This window comes from Scyliorhinus canicula, chromosome 7 (assembly GCF_902713615.1).
Source record: "Scyliorhinus canicula chromosome 7, sScyCan1.1, whole genome shotgun sequence".
Lineage (NCBI taxonomy): Eukaryota > Metazoa > Chordata > Chondrichthyes > Carcharhiniformes > Scyliorhinidae > Scyliorhinus > Scyliorhinus canicula.
Window position 1 is genome coordinate 126535914 of NC_052152.1, and position 24041 is coordinate 126559954.

Consider the following 24041-nt stretch of genomic DNA (forward strand, 5'->3'; position numbering starts at 1 on the left):
GGAAGAAGACAGAGGGTGGTAGTTGATGGGAAATGTTCAGCCTGGAGTTCAGTTACTAGTGGTGTACCACAAGGATCTGTTTTGGGGCCACTGCTGTTTGTTATTTTTATAAATGACATGGAGGAGGGGGTAGAAGGATGGGTGAGTAAATTTGCAGATGACACTAAAGTCGGTGGAGTTGTAGACAGTGTGGAAGGATGTTGCAGGTTACAGAGGGACATTGATAAGCTGCAGAGCTGGGCTGAGAGGTGGCAAATGGAGTTTAATGCAGAAAAGTGTGAGGTGATTCATTTTGGAAGGAGTAACAGGAATGCAGAGTACTGGGCTAATGGTAAGAGTCTTGGTAGTGTGGACGAGCAGAGAGATCTCGGTGTCCATGTACATAGATCCCTGAAAGTTGCCACCCAGGTTGATAGGGTTGTTAAGAAGGCGTACGGTGTGTTAGCTTTCATTGGTAGAGGGATTGAGTTTCGGAGCCATGAGGTCATGTTGCAGCTGTACAAAACACTGGTGCGGACGCATTTGGAGTATTGCGTGCAGTTCTGGTCGCCGCATTATAGGAAGGATGTGGAAGCTTTGGAAAGGGTGCGAAGAAGATTTACCAGGATGTTGCCTGGTATGGAGGGAAGATCTTATGAGGAAAGGCTGAGGGACTTAAGGCTGTTTTCGTTAGAGAGAAGAAGGTTAAGAGGTGACTTAATTGAGGCATTCAAGGTGATCAGAGGATTAGATAGGGTGGACAGTGTGAGCCTTTTTCCTCGGATGGTGATGGCTAGCATGAGGGGACATAGGTTTAAATTGAGGGGAGATAGATATAGGACAGATGTCAGAGGTAGGTTCTTTACGCAGAGAGTAGTAAGGGCGTGGAATGCCCTGCCTGGAACAGGAGTGGACTCACCAACATTAAGGGCATTTAAATTGGCATTCGATAAATATATGGATAATAAGGGAATAGTGTAGATGGGCTTTAGATTGGTTTCACAGGTTGGCGCAACATTGAGGGCCGAAGGACCTGTACTGCGCTGTAATGTTCTATAGTTGCCATCACGGAGGTGTGGTTGATGGAGGAGCAGGTTGACAGCTCAACATCTCGGGGTACATAATCATCAGGCGAGACAGAGGGGGGGGCAGAAGAGGAGGAGGTATTGCATTATTAGTGAAGGGGCCGAGACTTCCGGTTGCGGCTATGCGGAGCTAAGCCGCACGTTCGGCAGCTCCTGCTTTAAAAGGACTTGTGGGCTCTTTTAAGGGCCCCAAACGGCACTGATTCGACGATTCCCGGTGGATAAAGGGGTTTGGAGCAAAACCCCCTGGGATTTATGGTTCGGACTCAAAGTGGGGCGAGGAGAAAAACGGCAGCAGCTCCCCTGGAAAAGCGGGGGAAGGTGGACAAAATGGCGGCCGGTGGAGCCCCTGAGGAGTGGAGGCAGTGGGCTGAGGAGCAGCAGGCGGCCCTTCTGCGCTATTTCACGGAGCTGAAAGGAGAGTAAGTTGAGTTGCAGCAGCAGGCCTCTGAGCGCGAGGTGGTGGTTTCGGCCCTCGTGGGGAAGGTGGAGATACACAAGGCACTTCATAAAAAGTGGCAAGATCGGTTCGAGGAGATGGAGCTTCGGTCACGGAGGAAGAACCTGCGGATCCTGGACCTCGAGGAGGGGCTAGAGGGGTCGGACCTGCCGGCCTATGTGGCCGTGATGTTGAACTCGCTGGTGGGGGCAGGATCCTTCCATCTGCCCCTGGAGCTGGAGGGGGCCCAGAGAGTGCTGGCCAGGCAGCCTAAGGCGAATGAACCCCCGCGGGCGGTGCTGGTGCGGTTCCATCGGTTCAGTAACCGGGAGTGTGTTCTCCGATGGGCCAAGAAGGTGAGGAGTAGTAAGTGGGAGAATTCGGTAGTGCGTATCTACCAGGACTGGAGTGCGGAGGTGGCCAAGCGGAGAGCCGGGTTTAACCGGACGAAGGCGGTGCTCCGTGGAAAGCAGATGAAGTTCGGCATGTTGCCGCCTGCGCGCCTGTGGGTCACCTACAAGGACCGGCATCACTACTTTGAGTCCCCGGAGGAAGCGTGGGCCTTTGTGCAGGCTGAAAAGCTGGACTCGAACTAGAGATTGGGGGCTGTGGGAGTTTTTCTATTCTATTCATGTATCATTGTTTATGCTGTAGCGGGTTATTCTGTTTGTTCTCTCGCTTTCGGACGATGTGGGTTATGGTTCTGTGTTCTAAGGGGGGTACTGGGGTTTGTGGTTGATCTGTGTCTTTGTTTGTACGGAGTTGGTGGTTGGGCTGGGACTGCGGTTTGGGAACTGCGTTGGTGGGGTGGGGCAGTGTGAAAGCGCGGGCTTTTCTCTGGTTTCCCGCGCTGCGGGACAATGGGTGGAGCTGGTGGCGAGGGGCGTGGTTATTAGACCGGGTTTCCCGCGCCGAAGCGGTGCCGAGGAGCTGATGCAGGGGAGGAGGGGGGACCTCATATCGGATGGGGTCGGAGTTAGAGCGGGAGTTGCCGGGGTCAGCAGACGTCAGCTGGCTCACGGGAGTACAGTGGAGGGAGAGTCGCGGCTAGGAGGAGTCTTAGTTGCTGCTGGATTGGCCAGGGAGGAGTTCGGGGGGGTCGGGGTGAGGTTCTATCGCCGTGGGAAACGGGCCGAATGGGTGATGGCCAGGGGCGAGCCGTCGATGGGTTATGGCTAGTCGACGGGGGAGGGGGGCGGGGTGCCCCCTGATCCGGCTGATTACGTGGAACGTGAGGGGGTTGAATGGGCCGGTTAAGCGGGCCTGGGTGTTCTTGCATCTGAAGGGGCTGAAGGCGGACGTGGCCATGCTCCAGAAAACCCACCTGAAGGTGGCGGACCAGGTCCGTCTGAGGAAGGGGTGGATGGGGCAGTTTTTCCACTCAGGGCTCGACTCGAAGAACCGGGGGGTGGCGATCCTGGCGGGGAAGAGGGTGGTGTTTGAGGCATCTGAGGTTGTTCCTGATAGTGGCGGCAGATATGTGATGATGAGCAGTAAGCTGCAGGGGGAGAGGGTGGTGTTGGTTAATGTGTACGCCCCAAATTGGGATGATGCTGGTTTCATGAGGCGTATGTTGGGCCGCATTCCTGGCCTCGAGGTGGGGGGCTTGATCTGGGGGGGAGGGGGGGGTAGCGGTGGCCAAGGTATTGAGGGGGTTTATGGACCAGATGGGAGGAGTGGATCCCTGGAGGTTCGGGAGACCGAGGGCTCGGGAGTACTCCTTTTTCTCCCATGTGCACAGGGTTTTTCCCGCATTGATTTCTTTGTTTTGAGCAGGGGACTGGTCCCGAGGGTGGAGGAGGCCGAATATTCGGCTATCGCGATTTCGGACCATGCTCCGCATTGGGTGGATCTGGAGATGGGGGAGGCGCGGGACCAGCACCCGCTTTGGCGTCTGGACGTGGGGTTGTTGGCCGATGAGGAGGTGTGTAGGAGGGTTCGGGGATGTATCGAGAGGTGCCTCGAGGTCAATGATACTGGGGAGGTCCAGGTGGGGATGGTGTGGGAGGCTCTGAAGGCAGTGATTAGGGGGGAGCTGATCTCCATCCGAGCCCATAGGGAGAGGGGGGAGAGGAGGGAGAGGGAGAGACTGGTGGAGGAGCAGTTGAGTGCAGATAGGAGGTACGTGGAGGCCCCGGAGGAGGGATTGCTGGGGGAACGGCGTAGCTTGCAGGCCCAGTTTGATTTATTGACCACCAGAAAGGCGGAGACACAGTGGAGGAAGGCGCAGGGAGCGGTCTACGAGTATGGAGAGAAGGCGAGCAGGATGCTGGCGCACCAGCTGCGTAAGCGGGACGCGGCTAGAGAGATTGGTGGAGTGAAGGATAGAGATGGGAATGTGGTGCGGCATGGGGCAGAGATAAATGAGGTCTTTAGGGACTTCTATAGGGAACTGTACCGGTCGGAGCCGCCGGCGGTGGGAGGGGGAATGGAGAATTTTTTGGACAGGCTCCGATTTCCAAGGGTGCAGGAGGAGCAGGTGGGCGCCGATCGAGTTGGAGGAGCTGGTCAGTGGGATTGGCCACATGCAGTCGGGGAAGGCGCCGGGACCGGATGGGTTCCCGGTTGAATTTTATAAGAAATATGCGGACCTGCTGGGCCCCCTGTTGGTCAGGACCTTTAACGAGGCATGGGAGGGGGGTGTTCTGCCCACGACGATGTCTCGGGCACTAATCTCCCTGATCCTGAAGCGTGATAAGGACCCCTTGCAGTGCGGTTCATACAGGCCGATTTCACTGCTGAATGTAGACGCCAAGTTGCTGGCGAAGATCTTGGCCACTAGAATAGAGGACTGTGTGCCGGGGGCGATACATGAAGATCAGACGGGTTTTGTGAAGGGGAGGCAGCTGAATACTAACGTGCGAAGGCTGCTAAATGTGATAATGATGCCGGCAGCAGAAGGAGGCGGAGATTGTGGTGGCATTGGATGCGGAGAAGGCCTTTGACAGGGTTGAGTGGGGGTACTTGTGGGAGGTGTTGGAGAGGTTCGGGTTTGGGGTGGGGTTTATTAAATGGGTGAGGTTGCTGTACGAGGCCCCGATGGCGAGTGTAGTGACAAATGGGAGGAGGTCCGAGTACTTCAGGCTCCACCGTGGGACGAGGCAGGGGTGCCCCCTGTCCCCCTTGCTTTTTGCGCTGGCAATAGAGCCTCTTGCCATGGCTCTCAGGGAGTCGAGGGGGTGGAGGGGTTTGGTGCGAGGTGGGGAGGAGCACCGAGTGTCGCTGTATGCGGATGACTTGCTGTTGTATGTAGCAGACCTGGTGGGGGGAATGCCGGAGGTGATGGAGATTCTTGCTGGGTTCGGGAGTTTCTCGGGATATAAATTGAACCTGGGCAAGAGTGAGCTGTTTGTCGTACACCCGGGAGATCAGGAGGAGGGGATTGGTAGGCTCCCGCTAAAGAGGGCAGTGAGGAGTTTTAGGTACCTGGGGGTTCAGGTGGTTAGGAGCTGGGGGACTCTGCACAAGCTCAATTTTACTAGGTTGGTGGAGCAGATGGAGGAGGAATTTAAAAGGTGGGACATGCTGCCGTTGTCGTTGGCGGGTAGAATACAGTCCGTTAAAATGACGGTGTTCCCGAGGTTTTTGTTTTTGTTTCAGTGCCTCCCCATTTTCGTTCCGAGGGCCTTTTTTAGGAGGGTGAACAGCAGCATTCTGGGATTTGTTTGGGCGCATGGGACTCCGAGGTTAAGGAGGGTCTTTTTGGAGCGGGGCAGGGATAGAGGGGGGCTGGCGCTGCCCAACCTCTCTGGGTACTATTGGGCGGCTAATGTCTCGATGGTACGCAAGTGGGTAATGGAGGGGGAGGGGGAAGCATGGAAAAGGATGGAGATGGCGTCCTGCGGAGGCACGAGCAACGGCTCCGTTGCCGCTCTCTCCAACGAGGTACACCACGAGCCCGGTGGTGGCGGCCACCCTAAAAATTTGGGGGCAGTGGAGGCGACACGGGAGGGAAGTGGGGGGCTCGGTGGAGGCCCCACTGCGGGGGAACCACCGTTTTTTCCCAGGGAACATGGATGGCGGGTTCCTGGGGTGGCACAGGGCGGGCATTAGGAAGTTGGAAGACCTGTTTATTGACGGGAGGTTCGCGAGCCTTGGTGAACTGGAGGAGAGGTTTGAGCTCCCCCCGGGGAATATGTTCAGGTACCTTCAGGTCAAGGCGTTTGCTAGGCGACAGGTGGAGGGGTTCCCTTTGCTGCCCCCACGGAGGGTAAGGGATAGGGTGCTTTCGGGGGTGTGGGTCGGGGATGGGAAGGTGTCTGACATCTACCAGGTAATGCAGGAGGTCGGGGAGGCGTCGGTAGAGGAGCTGAAGGCTAAGTGGGAGGTGGAGCTGGGGGAGCAGATTGAGGAGGGGACATGGGCGGACGCCCTGGAGAGGGTGAACTCCTCCTCTTCATGTGCGAGGCTTAGTCTCATCCAGTTCAAGGTGCTACACCGGGCCCACATGTCCGGATCTAGGATGAGTAGGTTCTTTAGGGGCGAAGACAGGTGCGTCAGGTGTTCGGGGAGTCCAGCGAACCATGCCCATATGTTCTGGGCATGCCCGGCACTGGGGGAGTTCTGGAAGGGGGTGGCGGGGACGGTGTCGAGGGTGGTGGGATCCAGGGTCAAGCCAGGCTGGGGACTCGCGATATTTGGGGTTGGGGTGGAGCCGGGAGTGCAGGAGGCGAAAGAGGCCGATGTCTTGGCCTTTGCGTCCCTAGCCCGGCGGAGGATCTTGCTGCAGTGGAAAGATGCGAGACCTCCGAGTGTGGGGACCTGGATTAATGACATGGCGGGATTCATTAAGTTGGAGAGGGTTAAGTTTGCCCTGAAGGGGTCGGTACAAGGGTTCTTTAGGAGGTAGCAGCCTTTCCTCGACTTTCTGACTCAACGATAAGGTACTAGGTCAGCAGCAGCAGCAACCCGGGGGGGAGGGGGGTTGTGTTTAAGTTAATTTGCTTATTGTTAATTTATTCTGTTGTTTATTGGGGTTGGGGGGGGGGTGTGGGGGGGTTTGTTATATGCATTGTTACGGGTGCCGGGGGGTGTTTATTATTGTTATTGTTATTATTGTTTTGTTGACATATATTTTTCAAAAAATTCCAATAAAAAATTTTTTTTTTTAAAATTAGTGAAGGGGCCAGTTACTGCAGTAAGGAGAGATGGTATCTTGGGGGGGGGGGGGATCAAATGAAGCTTTGAGGGTAGAGCTTTGGAATAAAAAGGGGATGGCAACATTGCTACATGTTTATTATTCACCCCCAGATTGTCAGTGGAAAATTGAGGAGCAAATATGTGCGTAATTCGTAAAAATAATAGGCAATTATATTATAGGGGACACAGAGACAATTCACTTGGATGTTGCCTGGGATGGAACATTTAAGTTTAGGCGAGATTTGAGGAAAAACCTTTTTACCCTATGGGTGGTGACAGTCTGGAATGCACTGCCTGGGTGGGTGGTAGAGGTGGGTTGCCTCACATCCTTTAAAAAGTACCTGGATGAGCACTTGGCACTTCATAACATTCAAGGCTATGGGCCAAGTGCTGGCAAATGGGATTAGGTAGGCAGGTCAGGTGTCTTTCATGCGTCGGTGCAGACTTGATGGTCCGAAGGGCCTCTTTTGCATTTATTATTGTGATTCTGTGATTCAAACTTCACCCAGATTTACCCCTGGACTGGATGTTGATGTGATGCTCTCCAGAGTCAAACAAAGTGTTATCAAACAAAACTTGACAGATATTAGAGTAGATTACCAAAGGTTGGTTAAAGATGATTTCAGGTAGTGTCTTAAAGGGAGTAAGAAATAGAGGCGGAGATGTTTACCAGCAAAATCGAGATTAATGCCTAAGAAAATGTAAGGTACTGGAGATTGCGGCATACAGATAAACAGAACAAAATTCTAATTTTGTTTTGAGACGGTATATTTTGTAATACCTGCATTGACTGAATTACCTCTTGAGCAGCTGGTAGCAGGAGGTTGCTATTGGCATCACCCAACTCCAAGAACAATGTCTGAACACAGCTGCTGATGCAAGATTAGCTCCAACCTTTCAGTATACTAATAGTGTACACAATGCTTTTGAAGTAGAGTTACAGTACTTCACCCATTAAACACTCCAGGCCGTCATCAGCCCTGAAGATGTGGTTCCCTGGCCGTGCCTTACCCCTTCACTGGCCATGGGACACTGGAACCTAGGGTAAGGAAAGGGTCTCTCCCTCTCCTTCCCCCTCTATCTTCCAGTTGTATCATTTTGCTTTTGTGGAGACAAGCAATTGTTATCCAGGCAGTGACGTGGAGGAAACGAGATGTGCTATCATTACTGTAGATTCACAATCATTCCTGAGCAAAATTAACCTGCTGGAAAAGCAGTCATTTGGAGGACAACAGTTTAATTAAGCAGCCTGCAGCACAGGTCATGTCACAGAATACACGCACTCCAGAATTGTACTCACACAGCAGCACTTGGGGTCGTCCGATCAAATGAAATCAGATGTCCTGGTGGTCGCCCTTTCCTCTGCAAAAGTACAAGTGCAGTTTCTTTAAAACTTTACACATTGCGTTATTCACTGTTTCCAGCTTCTACCACATTTTTGCATGGGATGGAGCAGGAGCTGTAACTGTACCTAGGTCCTAGCTCCTTGCTCCATGTTTCCATATTGGGAGGTACCAGCCCTTGGCACCACTGGTGAATTTCTCACATCCAGTTGACACAATGCCCTGGGGCATCTGAATTGTGGCTTGTCCGGGTTTCTGAGGAGACTCAGTGCTTGGAATCATCTCGACAGACAAACTAATTACTGAGGCAATGCCAGCCGATGGTCAGGTAGGGAGGCAAGTGAAAGAACATGACAGTGTTCTTGGGATGGGGGTAACACAGGCAAGGCACCATTTTATGATCAATGACCTAAAGTTTCAGTCACATGGCATTTGTTAGGAGTAACAGGTTAACCACTCTGGTTACTGATGTCAGGCTCCATTCCCTGAAGGGCATTGGTCAACTTATTGGATTTCTACATCAAAATGCCAAAACGTGGGCAGCACGGTGGCACAGTGGCTAGCACTGCTGCCTCACGGTGCCTAGGTCCCAGGTTCAATCCCGACTCAGAGGTCCCAGGTTCAATCCCGGCTCTGGGTCACTGTCCATGTGGAGTTTGCACATTCTCCCCGTGTTTGCGTGGTTTTCGCCCCTACAACCCAAAGATGTGCTGGGTCGGTGGATTGGCCAAGCTAAATTGCCCCTTAATTGGATACTCTAAAAAAAAATTTAAATGCCAAAACGTAGGGTTAAATGCAACTATACTCAAACTCATATTAGTCCTATATATTACAAAATGCTTTTTAACGTAGGGTGCATCCTGATGTCAACGTTTGCTGGGAAAGGATGATCGGATTTTCTGATGTGCAAGATACTGAACGTTTTCTATTGGCTGTGTGGTACCTTGCAATTTCATAGATGCATTACCATGACATCAAATCCTGTTGAACAAAGTCATACAGAATCACGGAATTGTTACAGTGCAGAAGGAGCCCATTCGGTCCATCATGTCTGCACCGGTTCTCCAGACGAGCATAATGATTTAGTGTCAATCCCCTACCTTTTCCCCGAACCCCTGCGCATTGTTTCAATTCAAATAATCACCTTATGCCCTCTTGAAAGCCTCAACTGAACCTTCCTCCACCATACTTCCAAGCATTGCATTCCAGATCCAAACCACTCAATAGAATAATAGAATTCCTCTTGTGCAGAATAAGACCAATTGGGCCATCAAGTCTGTACTGACCCTCTGAAAGAGCATCCTGCCCACGTCCACTCCCCAGCCCTATCCCGTAAGCCCATAACCCCATCTAACCTCTACATCCTTGGACACTGAGGGATAATTTAACATGGCCAATCCATTTAAACTGCACATCTTTGGAATATGGGAGGAAACTGGAGCACCCGGAGGAAACCCATGCAGGCACAGTGAGAAAGTGCAAACTCCACAGTCACACAAGGCCAGAATTGAACCCTGGTCACTGGTGCTGTGAGGGAGCATTGCTAACCACTGTGCCACCCTGTCGCCTCACTCATTCTGTGGAAAAGTTGTTTTGTTTTTTTTACATCACATTTGCTTCCTTTGCAAAATCATTTCAAATCTGTGCCGTCTCGTTATTGATCCTTTTATCAGCAGGAACAGTTTTTCTCTATCCAGTCTGACAAGACCCCTAATGATTTTGAACATCTTTATCAAATCTATTCTTAGCCTTCCCCTCTCCAAGGAGAACTGTCTCAACCTCTCCAATCAATCATCATAATTGAAGTTTCTCATCCTTGGAACAATTCTTGTAAACCTCTTCTGCATTCTCGACAATGCGTTGACATCCTTCCTACAGTGTGACGCCAAGAAATGTACATAATATATCAGCTGAGGTGTAACTATTGTCTTGTAGAAGTTCAACATAATCTCCTTGCTCTTGTACTTTATGCCCCTATTCTAAGTCCAGTATACTATAAGCTTTATTCACTGCGCTCTCCAACTGTCCTGCCATCTTCAATGATCTATGCACATAATCAATTGCGCCCCTTAAAGAACTTTAACCCTTATGTTTTTATTGATTCTCCACATTCTTCCTACCAAAATGCCCTTAACTGAGCTTCCCATGTCCAACATCACTCATGCTGACCTTCTTTGGGATCGGACTCCCTCTCTGGCTCAGGTCATCCTCCATTTGCCGTGAGCGCTGCAATAAGACATATTTTATGTCAAAATAACACATTGGTTGTTTTCAAACTGAAAATAAATGACAGTCGGATAAAATAACTTGTATTTATATAGCATCTTTCACGATCTCAGAGCATTTCAAGCGACTTCACAGCCAACGAAGCACTTTTGAAGCAGCAAATGGGAAGCCAAATTGCACATAGCAAGAACCCATGGTCAGAAAGCTAATCACAAACAGGCAATGTGTTATCGTGATGCTGGATGAAGGACAGTTGTTAGTTGATGGATAAATGTTTGCCTGAACACTGCAGAAAAATGCCCTGCTCTCAAAACAATGTCATGGAATAGTCAGGTTTCCAGACTCAAAATCCATCGTCTAACCACTGACTCGCCCCCAACTGTCTGGAGCCAGAGGATACATGACCTTCTCATCCCATTTCACCGAACGAAGTATCCAAACTTTTCATCCTCAGCATTCCTGGACTCGCAAGCAGGTAAATATAAATGGTCAGTCTTCCACACTTGCTCTCTATCTATTGACCCCTATTGGCAATGGCAATGCAGGTATAGAGATAGAATTGTTATGTGAATTAGCCTGCCAACACTCACTGTCTAGCTGACTGTGAAGAGCTGCCCCTTGTGAGAAATCCATGGAACTACACTCGATCATGAGTCAGTGTGCTCATGAAAGTAAATGAAACAAAAAATGCAGTGATTCATTGAGTACAGATAAATATAGGTGTGCAGGCATTCCCTGTCCACAAATAAAACTTATTGCCTTCATGGTTATTAACGTTAGTCAACATCTCACATTGAAAATGCACATATCGTGGGAATCCCCTATATAAACAGGTCTTTGTCATGCTGTAATTACAGGTTGCAATCACAAAGTGGTGCTTAAGCCTCATCTACAATCTTGCAGTCTGCATGCAATGTGGGAGATGTACGAACACCACACTGAAACACAGTAGAAACAAAGTACGGAGTGATGGCCCACTTAAGCATTCCAGTCACTAACAAACTGATAGTTGAATCCCTGCAAAAGTTCTCTGGCAAGGTTAAAGAATGCTTTGAAACCATACCTTTGTAAGTCAAAATAAAGCTGAATCAATTGAAATTTCCCACAGTTTAACAGGAATAGTTAGTAATCAGATCCCTGGATGATAGGAATAGCCAGTCATCAGGATCATGGACAGCAGGAATAGTCGGTTATTAGGTCCCTGGTGATGACTCAACCTGTTCGTTTTCAAAGTCCCCCTGGAGCACAGGCTCAGAGAATCATTTTACCTCCCCAGACACTCCCTTCAGCTGTAAGGACAGTGTCCAGACTGTAGACTTCAAGCATTTTTATGATCGTCTCAGACTAACAGGAAAGACAACTGCAGCAGGTCTTCCCAGTGACGTGCCTGAGAACAAGTTAGACTTGACCCCAGATGGAGTCATTGAATGGTGGCACATTGGTTACAGTAACCAGCTCTCTGCCAACTACCAAAAGACTGATGAATATTCTTGTTAAGACGCTTGACCAAACCCCAACATTTGTTAGAATACCAGACAAGAACCCCAAACAATTTTCTTTTTAAGTTGTAAAACTGTATGGAAAAGATACTTCACCCCATGAGTGATGACTCTGACCAACAGGTATCTTTTATGTTAAAACAACTTTAATTTAAACTCAGAATTAACTACATTAACAAAGAATAGCTTTACAATTATCAGTTAAAAAGTTCTTAAACACAAGGAAAACCTTTAAATTACCATCTATACCTGCTGCTAACTCAAATTAAGCAATCACAGTTCAAATGCCACTTATAAACAAAGTTAACAGATTACTTGCTTGACTTTGTAGATACATTTGGAGAGTTCCTTTCAAGAGCTGATTCAGTACACTTCTTAATCTAACAGCATTATTTGGCAAAACTGCTGTTCAACTTAAAATCCTACTGTCTTGTCAGATTCAAATCCTATGGCAAACTGCAAAACTACAGACAGACCTGGCTCTTCACATTAATTACATCATCTGTATCCCACAAAGATGTCACATGACCTACTTAGTTAGGGCTAAATAAAACCCATCATAAATTATCTACTCTCCAGGGAATCTCCAGAAATCATAACAATGTTCCATTAACCCTTTATCTGTAATCAAGTAAGTGGTTAGAATGAATCATGACCTCACCTTTTATGTGTCCTTAATTACAGCTTTAGGACACATACTACCTGTCTGTATCTTAAACTAGGTTTTTTTTAATATTACTGCAACAAATTTGAAATATATAACGATTTCTACAGGATTACATTCGAAGGCTTTTCATACGTATATAAAGAGCAAGGTGGCAGCCAGGGAAAGGGTTGGCCCTCAAGGACAAAGGAGGGAATCCATGAACGGAGCCAGAGGAAATGGGCGAGATACTAAATGTGTATTTTGCATTAGTATTCAGCAAAGAGAAGGGCTTGATGGATGATGAGTCTGGGAAAGGGTGTATACATAGTCTGGGTCACATTGAGGCCGAAAAGGAGGTGGTGTTGGGCATCTTAAAAAACATTAAGGTAGATAGGTCCCCAGGGCCTGATGGGATCTACCCTAGAAGGGAGGCAAGGGAGGAAATTTCTAGGGCCTTGGTAGAAATCTTTGTATCCTCACTGACTACAGGTGAGGTTCCAGAGGGCTGGAGAATAGCCAATGTTGTTCCTTTGTTTAAGGAAGGTAGCAAGGATAATCCAGGAAATTACAGTCCGGTGGGCCTTACATTAGTGATAAGGAAATTATTGGAGAGAATTTTCGAGACAGGATGTACTCTCATTTGGAAGCAAATGTATGTATTAGCGAGAGGCAACATGGTTTTGTGAAGGGGAAGTTGTGTCTCACTAACTTGGTCGAGTTTTTCGAGAAAGTGATGAAGATGATTGATGAAGGTAGGGCAGTGGATGTTGTCTACATGAACTTCAACAAGACCTTTGTTATCTACATGAACTTCAGTGAGGCCTTTGGACAATGTCCATCATTGTAGACTGGTACAGAAGATGAGGTCACATGGGATCAGAGGTGATCCGGCAGGGTGGATACAAAACTAGCTCCATCATAGAAAACAGAAGGGAGCAGTGGAAGGGTGCTTTTCTGATTGGAGGACTGTGACTAGTGGTGTTTCGCAGGGCTCAGTGCTGGGACCGTTGCTGTTTGTAGTACATATAAATGATTTGGAGGAAACTGTAACTGGTCTAATGAGTAAGTTTGCAGATGACAGGCAGCACAGTGGTGCAGTGGCTAAGCCCTGTTGCCTCACGGCGCCGAGGTCCCAGGTTTGATCCCGGCTCTGGGTCACTGTCCGTGTGGCGTTTGCACATTCGCCCCGTGTTTGCGTGGGTTTCGCCCCCACAACCCAAAGATGTGCAGGCTTTTTTTTAAAGTTTGCGGATGACACAAAGGTTAGCGGAGTTGCAGATAGCGATGAGGATTGTCAGAGGATACAGCAGGATATAGATCGGTTGGAGACATGGGCGGAGGGATGATCGATGGCGTTTAATCCGGACAAATGTGAGGTAATGCATTTTGGAAGGTCGAATACAGGTGGGAAATAGGCAGTAAATGGTAGAACCCTTAAGAATATTGACAGGCAGAGGGATCTTGATGTACAAGTCCACAGGTCACTGAAAGAGGCAACGCAGGTGGAGAAGGTAGTCAAGAAGGCATACGGCATGCTTCCCTTCATCGGCCGGGGCACTGAGTATAAAAATTGGCAAGTCATGCTGCAGCTATATAGAACTTTAGTTAGGCCACACTTGGAATATAGTATTCAATTCTGGTCGCCACAGGGCAGCATGGTGGCACAGTGGCTAGCATTGCTGCCTACGGCGCTGAGGACTCGGGTTCGAATCCTGGCCCTGGGTCACTGTCCGTGTGGAGTTTGCACATTCTCCCTGTGCCTGTGTGGGTTTCACCCCCACAACCCAAAGATGTGCAGGATAGGTGGATTGACCAAGCTAAATTGCCCCTTAATTGGAAAACATAATTGAGTACTCTAAATTTAAAAAAAAGAATTCTAAAACAAACCAGAAAAAATAAAAATAAATAAATAAATAAATTCTGGTCGCCACACTGCCAGAAGGATGTGGAGGTTTTGGAGGGGGTACAGAAGAGGTTTACCAGGATGTTGCTTGGTATGGACGACATTAACTAGGAGGAGAGGTTGGATAAACTCGGTTTGATCTCATTGGAATGACAGAGGTTGAGAAGCAACCAGATCGAAGTCTACAAAATTATGAGGAGCATGGACAATGTGGATAGTTGGAAACTTTCTCCCCAGTGTGCAAGAATCAATTATTGGGGGACATAGGTTTAAAGTACGAGGGGCAAAGTTTAGAGATGTGCGAGTAGTGGGTGCCTGGAACTCGCTGCCAGAGAACTTGGTGGAGACAGTGAAATGTAAGGGGCGTCTTGACAAATTATATGAATAGGATGGGATCCCAAAAGGGTTGAAGGTTTTAGATTAGACGGGCAGCATGATCGGCGCAGGCTTGGAGGGCCGAAGGGCATGCTCTTTGTTCTATTCATCACATTCTCTACAGAAAGAAACAGTATTGTGACCATTCCACTGACCCAGACTTGGACTGACATTCGGACGGGCAGGGTATTGGATATACTTGGTTGTTTTGTGCTCAGAATTATAATCTACGCCTACCTTTATAGCAGAAAGCTCTCCAATGGGTTTGGTAATCATCTTCCCTCCATCTGAATACATCATCTTAGCCTACAGCAGCGAGAGGGATAAGACAGTGAGGTACTGGTTCACAATTGCAAGTGCACACAGAAAGAACAAGAACTCCTTCCTATCCAAGTAATTCAACAGCATGCAACTGCAACGATAACATCAGGCATTACAGCACAAGAGGTGGCCACTTGGCCCAACCTGTTTGTCCATCCACTGGAGCTCTCCACACCACATTTACCTGACTGCTTATCTAAGCTCCTCGACATTAGAATTGATAATCATCATTAATCAGTGACAAAATGGTTAATTCTTAAATACTAACTTCCAGCTTTTGTATGTTAATTACATTTTTATTAGAAGGCTAGAGATACAGGTTTCTGCCTCCATTTCCATGAAACTAAAAGCAAAAACAAAACAGCAGAGGTTAAAACTATCACAGTTCACTCAGCTTTGAGGGCTATCTGAGATCTCCCAGCACTGAGATAGCCATGGCTATGCTTTGACTTATGGATTGAAATTTCAACTTCGCCAAGAATGTTGCTGAGGAATTTGGATTAGGGTTCCTCGGATAATCCTTTGATAACATCGGAATCTGTACTGGAGCTAAAGTGTTAGGGTAAATACTTCAGAACTTGCCAAGGCTTAACTTCAACGGTGAATTCTCTGGTACATTGAATTGTAAATGTGGACCTCAGTGTGTCGTTACTGCTAGGAACGGTTCACCTCATATATTCAATTCCAAGAAAACCAATAAAGAAATTTATACCCTATTATCATGCAGAATAGTTTAAAAAAACATCTATTCCCTAACATAAGAAGAATTCTGAACCCTCAGAACCATGCATCTGAATAAAAATTATTTTCTTTTCACTTCTTGGTTCCAGTGCAAATACTAAATTTGAACTCTGCCGGAAAGATCCAGATGCGTCCCAGTTAGCTCCTACACTGTAAAATATTAGCAGAAAAGTTAGTGAAGGTATCATGTGTAACAAGCAGCTCTGCCCTCTCCTCCTGTCAGTTCCCTACCTGTTCCAAACAGTTTTTACAAGTTTCCTGCACAAGTTGCTCAGGATCCACATCTTCCCCAATATTCTCCTTCACATTCCATGCAGCCTTCTGGAAAAACTGAAAACAGATTCAGTCAGCAGCAAAACAAGTAAACCTATTTCAGGGAGAGCTTTGCACTTAAACTGCAGGACTTCAACCCATACATGATTACATCCACTCACCAACCCACCCAGAGAATAGGGAACATAACCCACTGATCCAGGTGGAAGGATTACTAAAATAACAAAAGCTACAGGAGGTGACAAACAGAAGTGTTTTAAGTTAAATGGTGTGAGAAAGGTAACGTCAGGGGAGAAGGATAGGTTAGATATTTGATCTAATAAAGTGTTTTGTATACTAAGACATAGAACATAGAAAAATACAGCATAGAACAGGCCCTTCGGCCCACGATGTTGTGCCGAACTACATGGAAAGTAAGATAATAAAATTAAATTAGAGGCTCAAATATAACTCCAAAGGTAAAACACAGCGACCAATTCGTAGACAGGGCAGAAAGCTGGTCAGGATTGGAATTGCCGAAAAGCATGTCAAGAGCAGCACCAGACTGAAATTCAAAAATAGCTGTGAGCAGTAGATTCTGCAAAGACCATAGACCCTGACAATATTCCAGCATGGGCAACACGGTAGCATAATGGATAGCACAATTGCTTCACAGCTCCAGGGTCCCTGGTTCGATTCCTGGCTTGGGTCACTGTCTGTGTGGAGTCTGCACGTTCTCCCCATGTCTGCGTGGGTTTCCTCCGGGTGCTCTGGTTTCCTCCCACAGTCCAAAGATGTGCAGATTAGGTGGATTGGCCATGATAAATTGCCCTTAGTGTCCAAATTTGCCCTTAACGTTGGGTGGGGTTACTGGGTTATGGGGATAGGGTGGAGGTGAGGTGGGCACAGTGCTCATTCCAAGAGCCGGTGCAGACTCGATGGGCCGAATGGCCTCCTTCTGCACTGTAAATTCTATCTATGAACAGCTTAGGTACACCAGGGCTACTCGGCTCCTGACCTTGAGAGACAAAAGAGCTTATTCCAAAAAGTAAGGCAAGACCGACTGCCCTAGACAAGGGCAGGATTTGACCGGATGTGGCATCAAGTTCTAACTAGTGAGAGGATAGGCCGTTGTAAATTTAGTGATGAGCCAGACTTAGTTAATAATCAAACAGTACGGCAACATTTATTGAAGAACCATAGGAACATGATCAAATTCAGTGTTAAATGTATAAAGCAACAAGTTTTTAGATTTTGGCAAGAAAATGAGACTGATGAGACAGAGACAATAGCAAACTGGTCAAAAATTTTATTTGCTCAAACTACAGAGAAGCAGTAGAGTTATTCAAAAAGGTAGCTGAATACTGAATCAATGCATACCCCTACATTTGAGATTGGTTTATGGAGCTTAATCCAGACAGAGCAGGGTAGACAGACTTTTACCCACACATTGTAATTTAAGAACGCTGTGGGTTTGGGAGGCTTACCTTGGTGTACTTGTTGATCACAGCACGGATCTCCTCATTGATGTGAGGCTGCAGAACAGTTCGCAAGAGATCCATGGATATGTTTGGATTGGTAAAGCTGAGGAAAGGAGACAGTGTGATATTTCACCTTTGTAAACTCTCTGGCAAAAACAACTTTCAATAGATCATTTAAAGCCCCTGATAGTCTGCAGTTCCCTTCGGAACCTTGAATACCTGCAGGTGAATGTGTATTATTTCATTCCCATCCAGTGAGCAAACGGGAGGATGGAACTCACGTGGAAAATAAAGATAGTGCTCACAGATAGTCATCAGTTTTACTTCTACCAAGTCCAAGACACCAATTGTGGTGAATGTGATTCACACCGGATTATAATCTGTATATACATGTGTCTATATTGTAAGTGCAGTTGCACTACCTGACCACCAGGGGGAGTAGCTCTGGGAATTCTGGAGAGTTGTACTGGGCTTCTCCCTTGGCTCTGCACAGGACTCCTCCCCCGGGAGCTGCTGTATAAAGATCAGTTCCACAGGGTCAGCCGGCCAGTTCACCGAAAGTTCAACGGCTAACAGGCTGGCTCTGTTGTAAGTATATTAAAACCGCTATTCTAATCCTACAAGCACGTGTCCGTAGAATTGTTGGTTCCAACAATTTAATATACTTAGGAAACAGTCGAAGAAATCATGGAAGCAGCCCTCAAGCCCGGACACCTAGAACTCGACCCACAGGATGCAGAGGCTAAGGAATTTTTTTCCCACTGGCTGAGATGTATTAAAGCCTACCTGGCAGAAGCCAGCACCGCCGGAACAACGGAGGAACAAAAACTCAGCCTACTGCACGCGAGGGTAAGCCACAGAATCTCCACACAGCTAAATCCGGCCGGTTCTTATATCGCAGCACTGGCAATATTGGACAAAATGTACGTTAGGCCCATTAACGAGATTTATGCACGCCACGTCTTTACGACTCGCTGTCAGCGGCCTACAGAAACACTTGCCGAGTTTGTAAGGGAATTGAACAATCTTTCCAATGACTGTAATTATCAAGCCATTACCGCGGCTGAACATAGGGAGCTTGCTGTGCGGGACGTTTTCGTAGCGGGCCTTAGGTCTAACTATGTGCGCAAAGGCTGCTAGAAAAGGGGGCCCAGGACTTAGACACTACTGTGGAGGCTGCTACCACTATGGAAGTTTCCTTCCGCAGCCTCACGTCGTTTCCCGCGGACCCCGCGACCTCATCGTGGACCCCCGACCAACAGTCCCTCCAGGCCGGTGCCGCACGGCCCCCCAGCTACCGCGCTGCCAAAGCCAGTTACTCTGGTGCCCCAGCCAGCTACTGAGCTGCTCCAGCCAGCTACTCAGCTGCCCCAGCCTGCCATTTCTGTGGCCAAAGCCAGCACCCGCGGCAGCACTGCCCAGCTCGATCCGCGACCTGCAGCAGCTGCGGGAAGAAAGGCCACTATGCCAGAGTGTGCCTCACGAAAAGGGTCCCAGTTTTAACTCCCCTGCAGAGAGAACAAATCGCTCCCAACACCAGCGGGCCCGCTGGGCCCGAAACGCTGCAGCCTACGCCCCGACTCCGCCCCCTCCCGCCTCGTGTGATCCATGGGGGCCGCCATCTTGGCAAACCCCCACCATGCGGCCAGCCACGTGCGACTCATGGGTGCCGACATCTTCCTCGCCGCTCACCACATGCAATCCACGGGCCCCAGCTGCATCGGCATGCTCAGAAAGCTCATCTGAAGAATACGACTTCCCCGGGCACTCACCATGCGGCCCGCAACTCAACGCGGTCACCCTGGATCAATCCCGCTCCAAGGACCTACGAAGTTCGATGGCGGAGGTCCAGATCAACAGCTACAGCACGCCATGCCTCTTTGACTCCAGGAGCACCGAGAGCTTTATACATCCAGAGCTGGTAAGACGCTGTTCGCTTTCTATTTTTCCGGTAAGCCAAACTATCGCCCTCGCTTCGGGCTCCCACTCAGTCCAAATCCAAGGACGCACAGTCGCTACGCTCACAATTCGAGGCGCTAGTTATTCTAAATTTAAACTTTATGTCCTGCCTGACCTCTGCGCGCCACTCTTATTAGGCCTGGATTTCCAGTGCAACCTCAAGAGCCTCACCCTCAGCTTCGGCGGGCCCCTGCCCCCACTCACTATCTGCAGCCTAGCCACGCTGCGCATCTCCCCCCCTCCCCTCTTCGCCAATCTCACTCCAGATTGTAAACCAGTAGCTACTCGCAGCAGGCGATACAGCCTACAGGATAGGGTTTTTATCCGATCGGAGGTCCGACGGCTGCTCTGTGAAGGGATCATAGAGGCCAGTAATAGTCCCTGGAGAGCTCAGGTGGTGGTCGTCAAGACCGGGGAAAAAGTTTGCATGGTCGTCGACTATAGCCAGACCATAAATCGCTTTACGCTCCTAGACGCGTATCCCCTCCCCAGAATTGCAGACATGGTTAATCAGATCGCCCAATATCGGCTATTTTCCACAGTGGATCTGAAGTCTGCATACCACCAGCTCCCAATCCGCCCGGAGGACCGCCACTACGCGGCATTCGAGGCCGATGGTCGCCTCTTCCATTTCCTCCGGGTTCCCTTCGGCGTCACTAACGGGGTTTCGGTGTTCCAACGAGCAATGGACCGAATGGTAGACCAGTACGGGCTGCGGGCCACGTTTCCGTATCTGGATAATGTTACCATCTGCGGCTATGACCAGCAGGACCACGACGCCAACCTCCACCGTTTTCTCCAAACTGCACAGAAATTAAATCTCACTTATAACAAGGAGAAATGCGTTTTCCGCACAAACAGACTGGCCATCCTCGGCTACGTCGAGGAGAACGGAGTCCTGGGCCCAGACCCAGACCGCACCCCCTCTTAGAACTCCCCCTCCCTCATTGCCCCCAAGGCCCTCAAACGGTGCTTGGGGTTCTTTTCAAACTACGTCCAGTGGGTCCCTCAATATGCGGACAAAGCCCGCCCACTCTTTAAGGCCACACGATTTCCGCTGTCAGCTGAGGCACGCCAGGCCTTCAGCTGCATCAAGGAGGACATCGCCAAAGCAGCCATGCGGGTGATGGATGAATCCACTCCCTTTCAGGTTGAGAGCGTCGCCTCAGTGGTAGCTCTAGCAGCCACTTTAAATCAGGCGGGGAGGCCCGTTGCATTTTTCTCCCGTACCCTATCCGTTTCAGAACTCCGACACTCCTCAGTCGAGTAGGAAGCACAAGCCATCGTGGAGGCTGTTCGTCACTGGAGGCACTACCTCGCAGGTAGGAGGTTCACCCTCATCACCGACCAACGATCGGTTGCCTTTATGTTTGACAACTCGCAAAGGGGCAAAATAAAAAATGATAAAATCCTTTGGTGGAGGATCGAATTACGATATTAAATATCGACCGGGGAAGCTCAACGAGCCCTCGGATGCCCTATCCCGCGGGACATGCACCAGCGCGCAGATCAGCCGTCTGAAAGCCATCCACGTGGACCTCTGCCATCCAGGGGTCACCCGGCTCGCCCACATCAGAGCCCGAAACCTGCCTTTCTCCGACGAGGAGGTAAAAGCGGTCACCAGGGACTGCCCGATCTGTGCGGAGTGCAAACCGCACTTCTATAGACCAGACAGGGCCCACCTGGTCAAAGCTTCTAGGCCCTTTGAACGCCTTGCGATCGATTTCAAAGGGCCACTCCCCTCCACTAACAAGAACATTTATTTCCTCAACATCATCGATGAGTTCTCCCGATTCCCTTTTGCCATTCCGTGCCCCGACATGACCTCCCACACAGTCATTAGGGCCCTGCATAGTGTCTTCACCCTGTTCGGTTTCCCCAACTACGTGCACAGCGACCGGGGTTCGTCCTTTATGAGCGACGAGCTGCGTCAGTACCTGCTTGACAAGGGCATCGCTTCGAGCAGGACTACCAGCTACAACCCCAGGGGGAACGAACAGGTGGAGAGGGAGAACGCGACGATCTAGAAGACCGTCCTACTGACCCTCCGGTCTAGAAAACTCCAAGTCTCCCAATGGCAAGAAGTCCTCCCAGACGCGCTCCACGCTATCAGATCCCTCCTCTGTACAGCTACAAATCAAACCCCTCACGAGCGACTCTTCATTTTTTCTAGGAGCACTACCACGGGAGTCTCACTTCCGGCGTGGCTGAGGACACCAGGCCCGGTCCTCCTGAGGAAGCACGTCAGGGGGCACAAAACTGACCCCCTTGTTGAAAAGGTGCGCCTCCTCCATTCCAACCCCCAGTACGCATTTGTGGAGTTCCCGGACGGTCGCCAGGACACAGTATCCCTTCGGGACCTGGCACCCGCTGGATCCAGCCCCCCCTCTACCCCACTGAGGAACCCCTTACCCCGTTCCCTATGCTGCCGCCCCCTCGTGCCCGATTCCGCAAGCTCACCCCACCGGTTCCACGCACCAGAACCAGCCCACCCCCAGTCTCCGGTCGAGCCAGAGGTGTATAAAGTTCGGACGAGACCCGCCCCGGAGTCTGCCATCGTACCCCAGCTCTCAACACCCACCCAGCCACCGCAAGAGGCTGCAACCCCGGTGCTCCGCAGATCTAAAATAACAATTCGTCCACCGGACAGACTAACTCTGTGAGCCACCACCCCCGCTGGACTCTAATTTTTTCACAGGGGGTGAATGTGATTCACACCGGATTATAATCTGTATATACATGCGTCTATATTGTAAGTGCAGTTGCACTACCTGACCACCAGGGGGAGTAGCTCTGGGAATGCTCGAGAGTTGTACTGGGCTTCTCCCTTGGCTCCGCCCAGGACTCCTCCCCCAGGAGCTGCTGTATAAAGATCAGTGCCACAGGGTCAGCCGGCCAGTTCACCGAAAGTTCAACGGCTAACAGGCTGGCTCTGTTATAAGTATATTAAAACCGCTATTCTAATCCTACAAGCACGAGTCCGTAGAATTGTTGGTTCCAACACCAATATAATGTTACATACACCTGCTAGAAGTGTGGAGGGAGTTTAAATTCAGAAGAAGCTATCTTTTCTTTTAAATTAAGCGGCAGTTTAGAGTGGCACATCTTTTGGGTTGTGCGGGTGAGGCATGGGGAAAATGTGCAAACTCCACACGGACATTGAACCAGGGCCGGGATTGAACCTGGGTCCTCGGCACCGTGAGGCAGCATTGCTAACCATTGAGCCATTGTGTCGTCCCCAGAAGAGGTTATCCTAATGAGAGTCTGCCTCATGTAATCCAAGCTAAACAATTTGTCTCCTTTCAAAGGATTTGCTGGTCCTCAATCCACAATCCAAAGTAAAAATGAAGAGAACACCATGGTTAAGAAAAAAAGGACAGGTTGAACAAGTATTGTTTTGATGTTGCGATTTGAAAAGCTGCAGGCTGCAAGAGAGAGGGACTGAGGGAGTTCAGGAACTAATTCTTTTTAACTGCTGCTGAAGAATGAGATTGGGACAATTCAAGGACTTCTGACTTCAAGAGTGAAATCATAGTAAAATTAGTGTATTTGGCCCATCGACTCTGAACCGACCATTCAAAAGACCACCCTACACAGGCCCAATCCTCGCCCTGTCCCTGTAACCCCACCAAAACCTAGGAGCAATTTAGCATGGCCAATCACCCGAGGTCGGAATCGAACCCAGCTCCCTGGTGCTGTGAGGCAGCCATGCTAACCACTGGGCCACCATGCAGACCTCCGTAAGGACGAAGAACACACAGGAATTATTCTATTCCAGGAAATGGGAGTTCTGAGATGCCACAAACAGCAGAGCATCGATAAAGGTAGAGACAGAGCGAGAAGAGTTGTGCGCACTCCGGATAAATATGTGCCAGTTAACCTCCTGCGCTGTATCACAAAGCCATTGTGTTTGCACTGTCTCCCTGAATGGACAATTTCAACTGGTGCCATTCACTTACTTTATCACCGTAATCCTGCACATTCATCCTTTTCAGATGAAATTCATAAGGTCTCAAGACCTAATGATTTCAATTACAAACATGGATTTTCACACAACAAATGATGACTACATCCATTGGGTAAATACACAGAGAGATACAAAGGCTGAAGGGAAGGCATGTGTACCTTCCTGAACATGGGAGACGCTTGCAATACTCCATTTATTGTCCAATCCTGAAGGCACTGACAGTCAACCACATTGTGAGTTACTGGAGTCATGTGTAGGCCAGGCAGCAGCAGGGTACTGGTGAGACCACACCTGGAAGTGTGCAGTTTTGGTCTCTATCTGAGGAAAGCTTACTTTCATTCCGGGGATGGTGGGACTAAGTTGAGGAGAGCTTGAGTCAGTTAGGATTGTATTTGCTGGAGTTAGAAGAATTTTTTAAAAAATTAGAGTACCCAATAATTTTTTTCCAAGGGCAATTAGCGGAACCAATCCACCTACCCTGCACACCTTTTTAGGTTGTGGGGGCATCTCTAACCCCGCAACACGTTCTGCCGGCAGGCGCTACCCATGCCAGCAATATGCAAGCAGCCCCTATCCTGCGCCCTCCTGTGGGTGTCCTCCTTGGGTGGGCTGTGAGATACCCTGCCAGGGGGGTGGCACCTGGTTGTGGTGTGGAGGGGGCCACCATGTGGCAATGACGGGCACCA

The 24041-nt window shown here is 49.3% G+C and overlaps 1 protein-coding gene across 2 annotated transcripts in view; it reads right to left on the bottom strand.

Annotated features, from left to right (window-relative positions):
* The window catches only part of LOC119969354 (deoxynucleotidyltransferase terminal-interacting protein 1), a 93984-nt gene that overhangs the window by 42157 nt on the left and 27786 nt on the right, over positions 1–24041 (bottom strand). For both annotated transcript variants that reach the window (XM_038802883.1, XM_038802882.1), the window contains exons 3-7: positions 17436–17532; positions 15928–16026; positions 14872–14940; positions 10155–10211; positions 7943–8004 (exon numbers count right to left, since the gene is read on the bottom strand). In XM_038802883.1, the coding sequence (XP_038658811.1) occupies positions 7943–8004; positions 10155–10211; positions 14872–14940; positions 15928–16026; positions 17436–17532 (384 nt within the window). The remainder of the gene's footprint in view (positions 1–7942; positions 8005–10154; positions 10212–14871; positions 14941–15927; positions 16027–17435; positions 17533–24041) is intronic.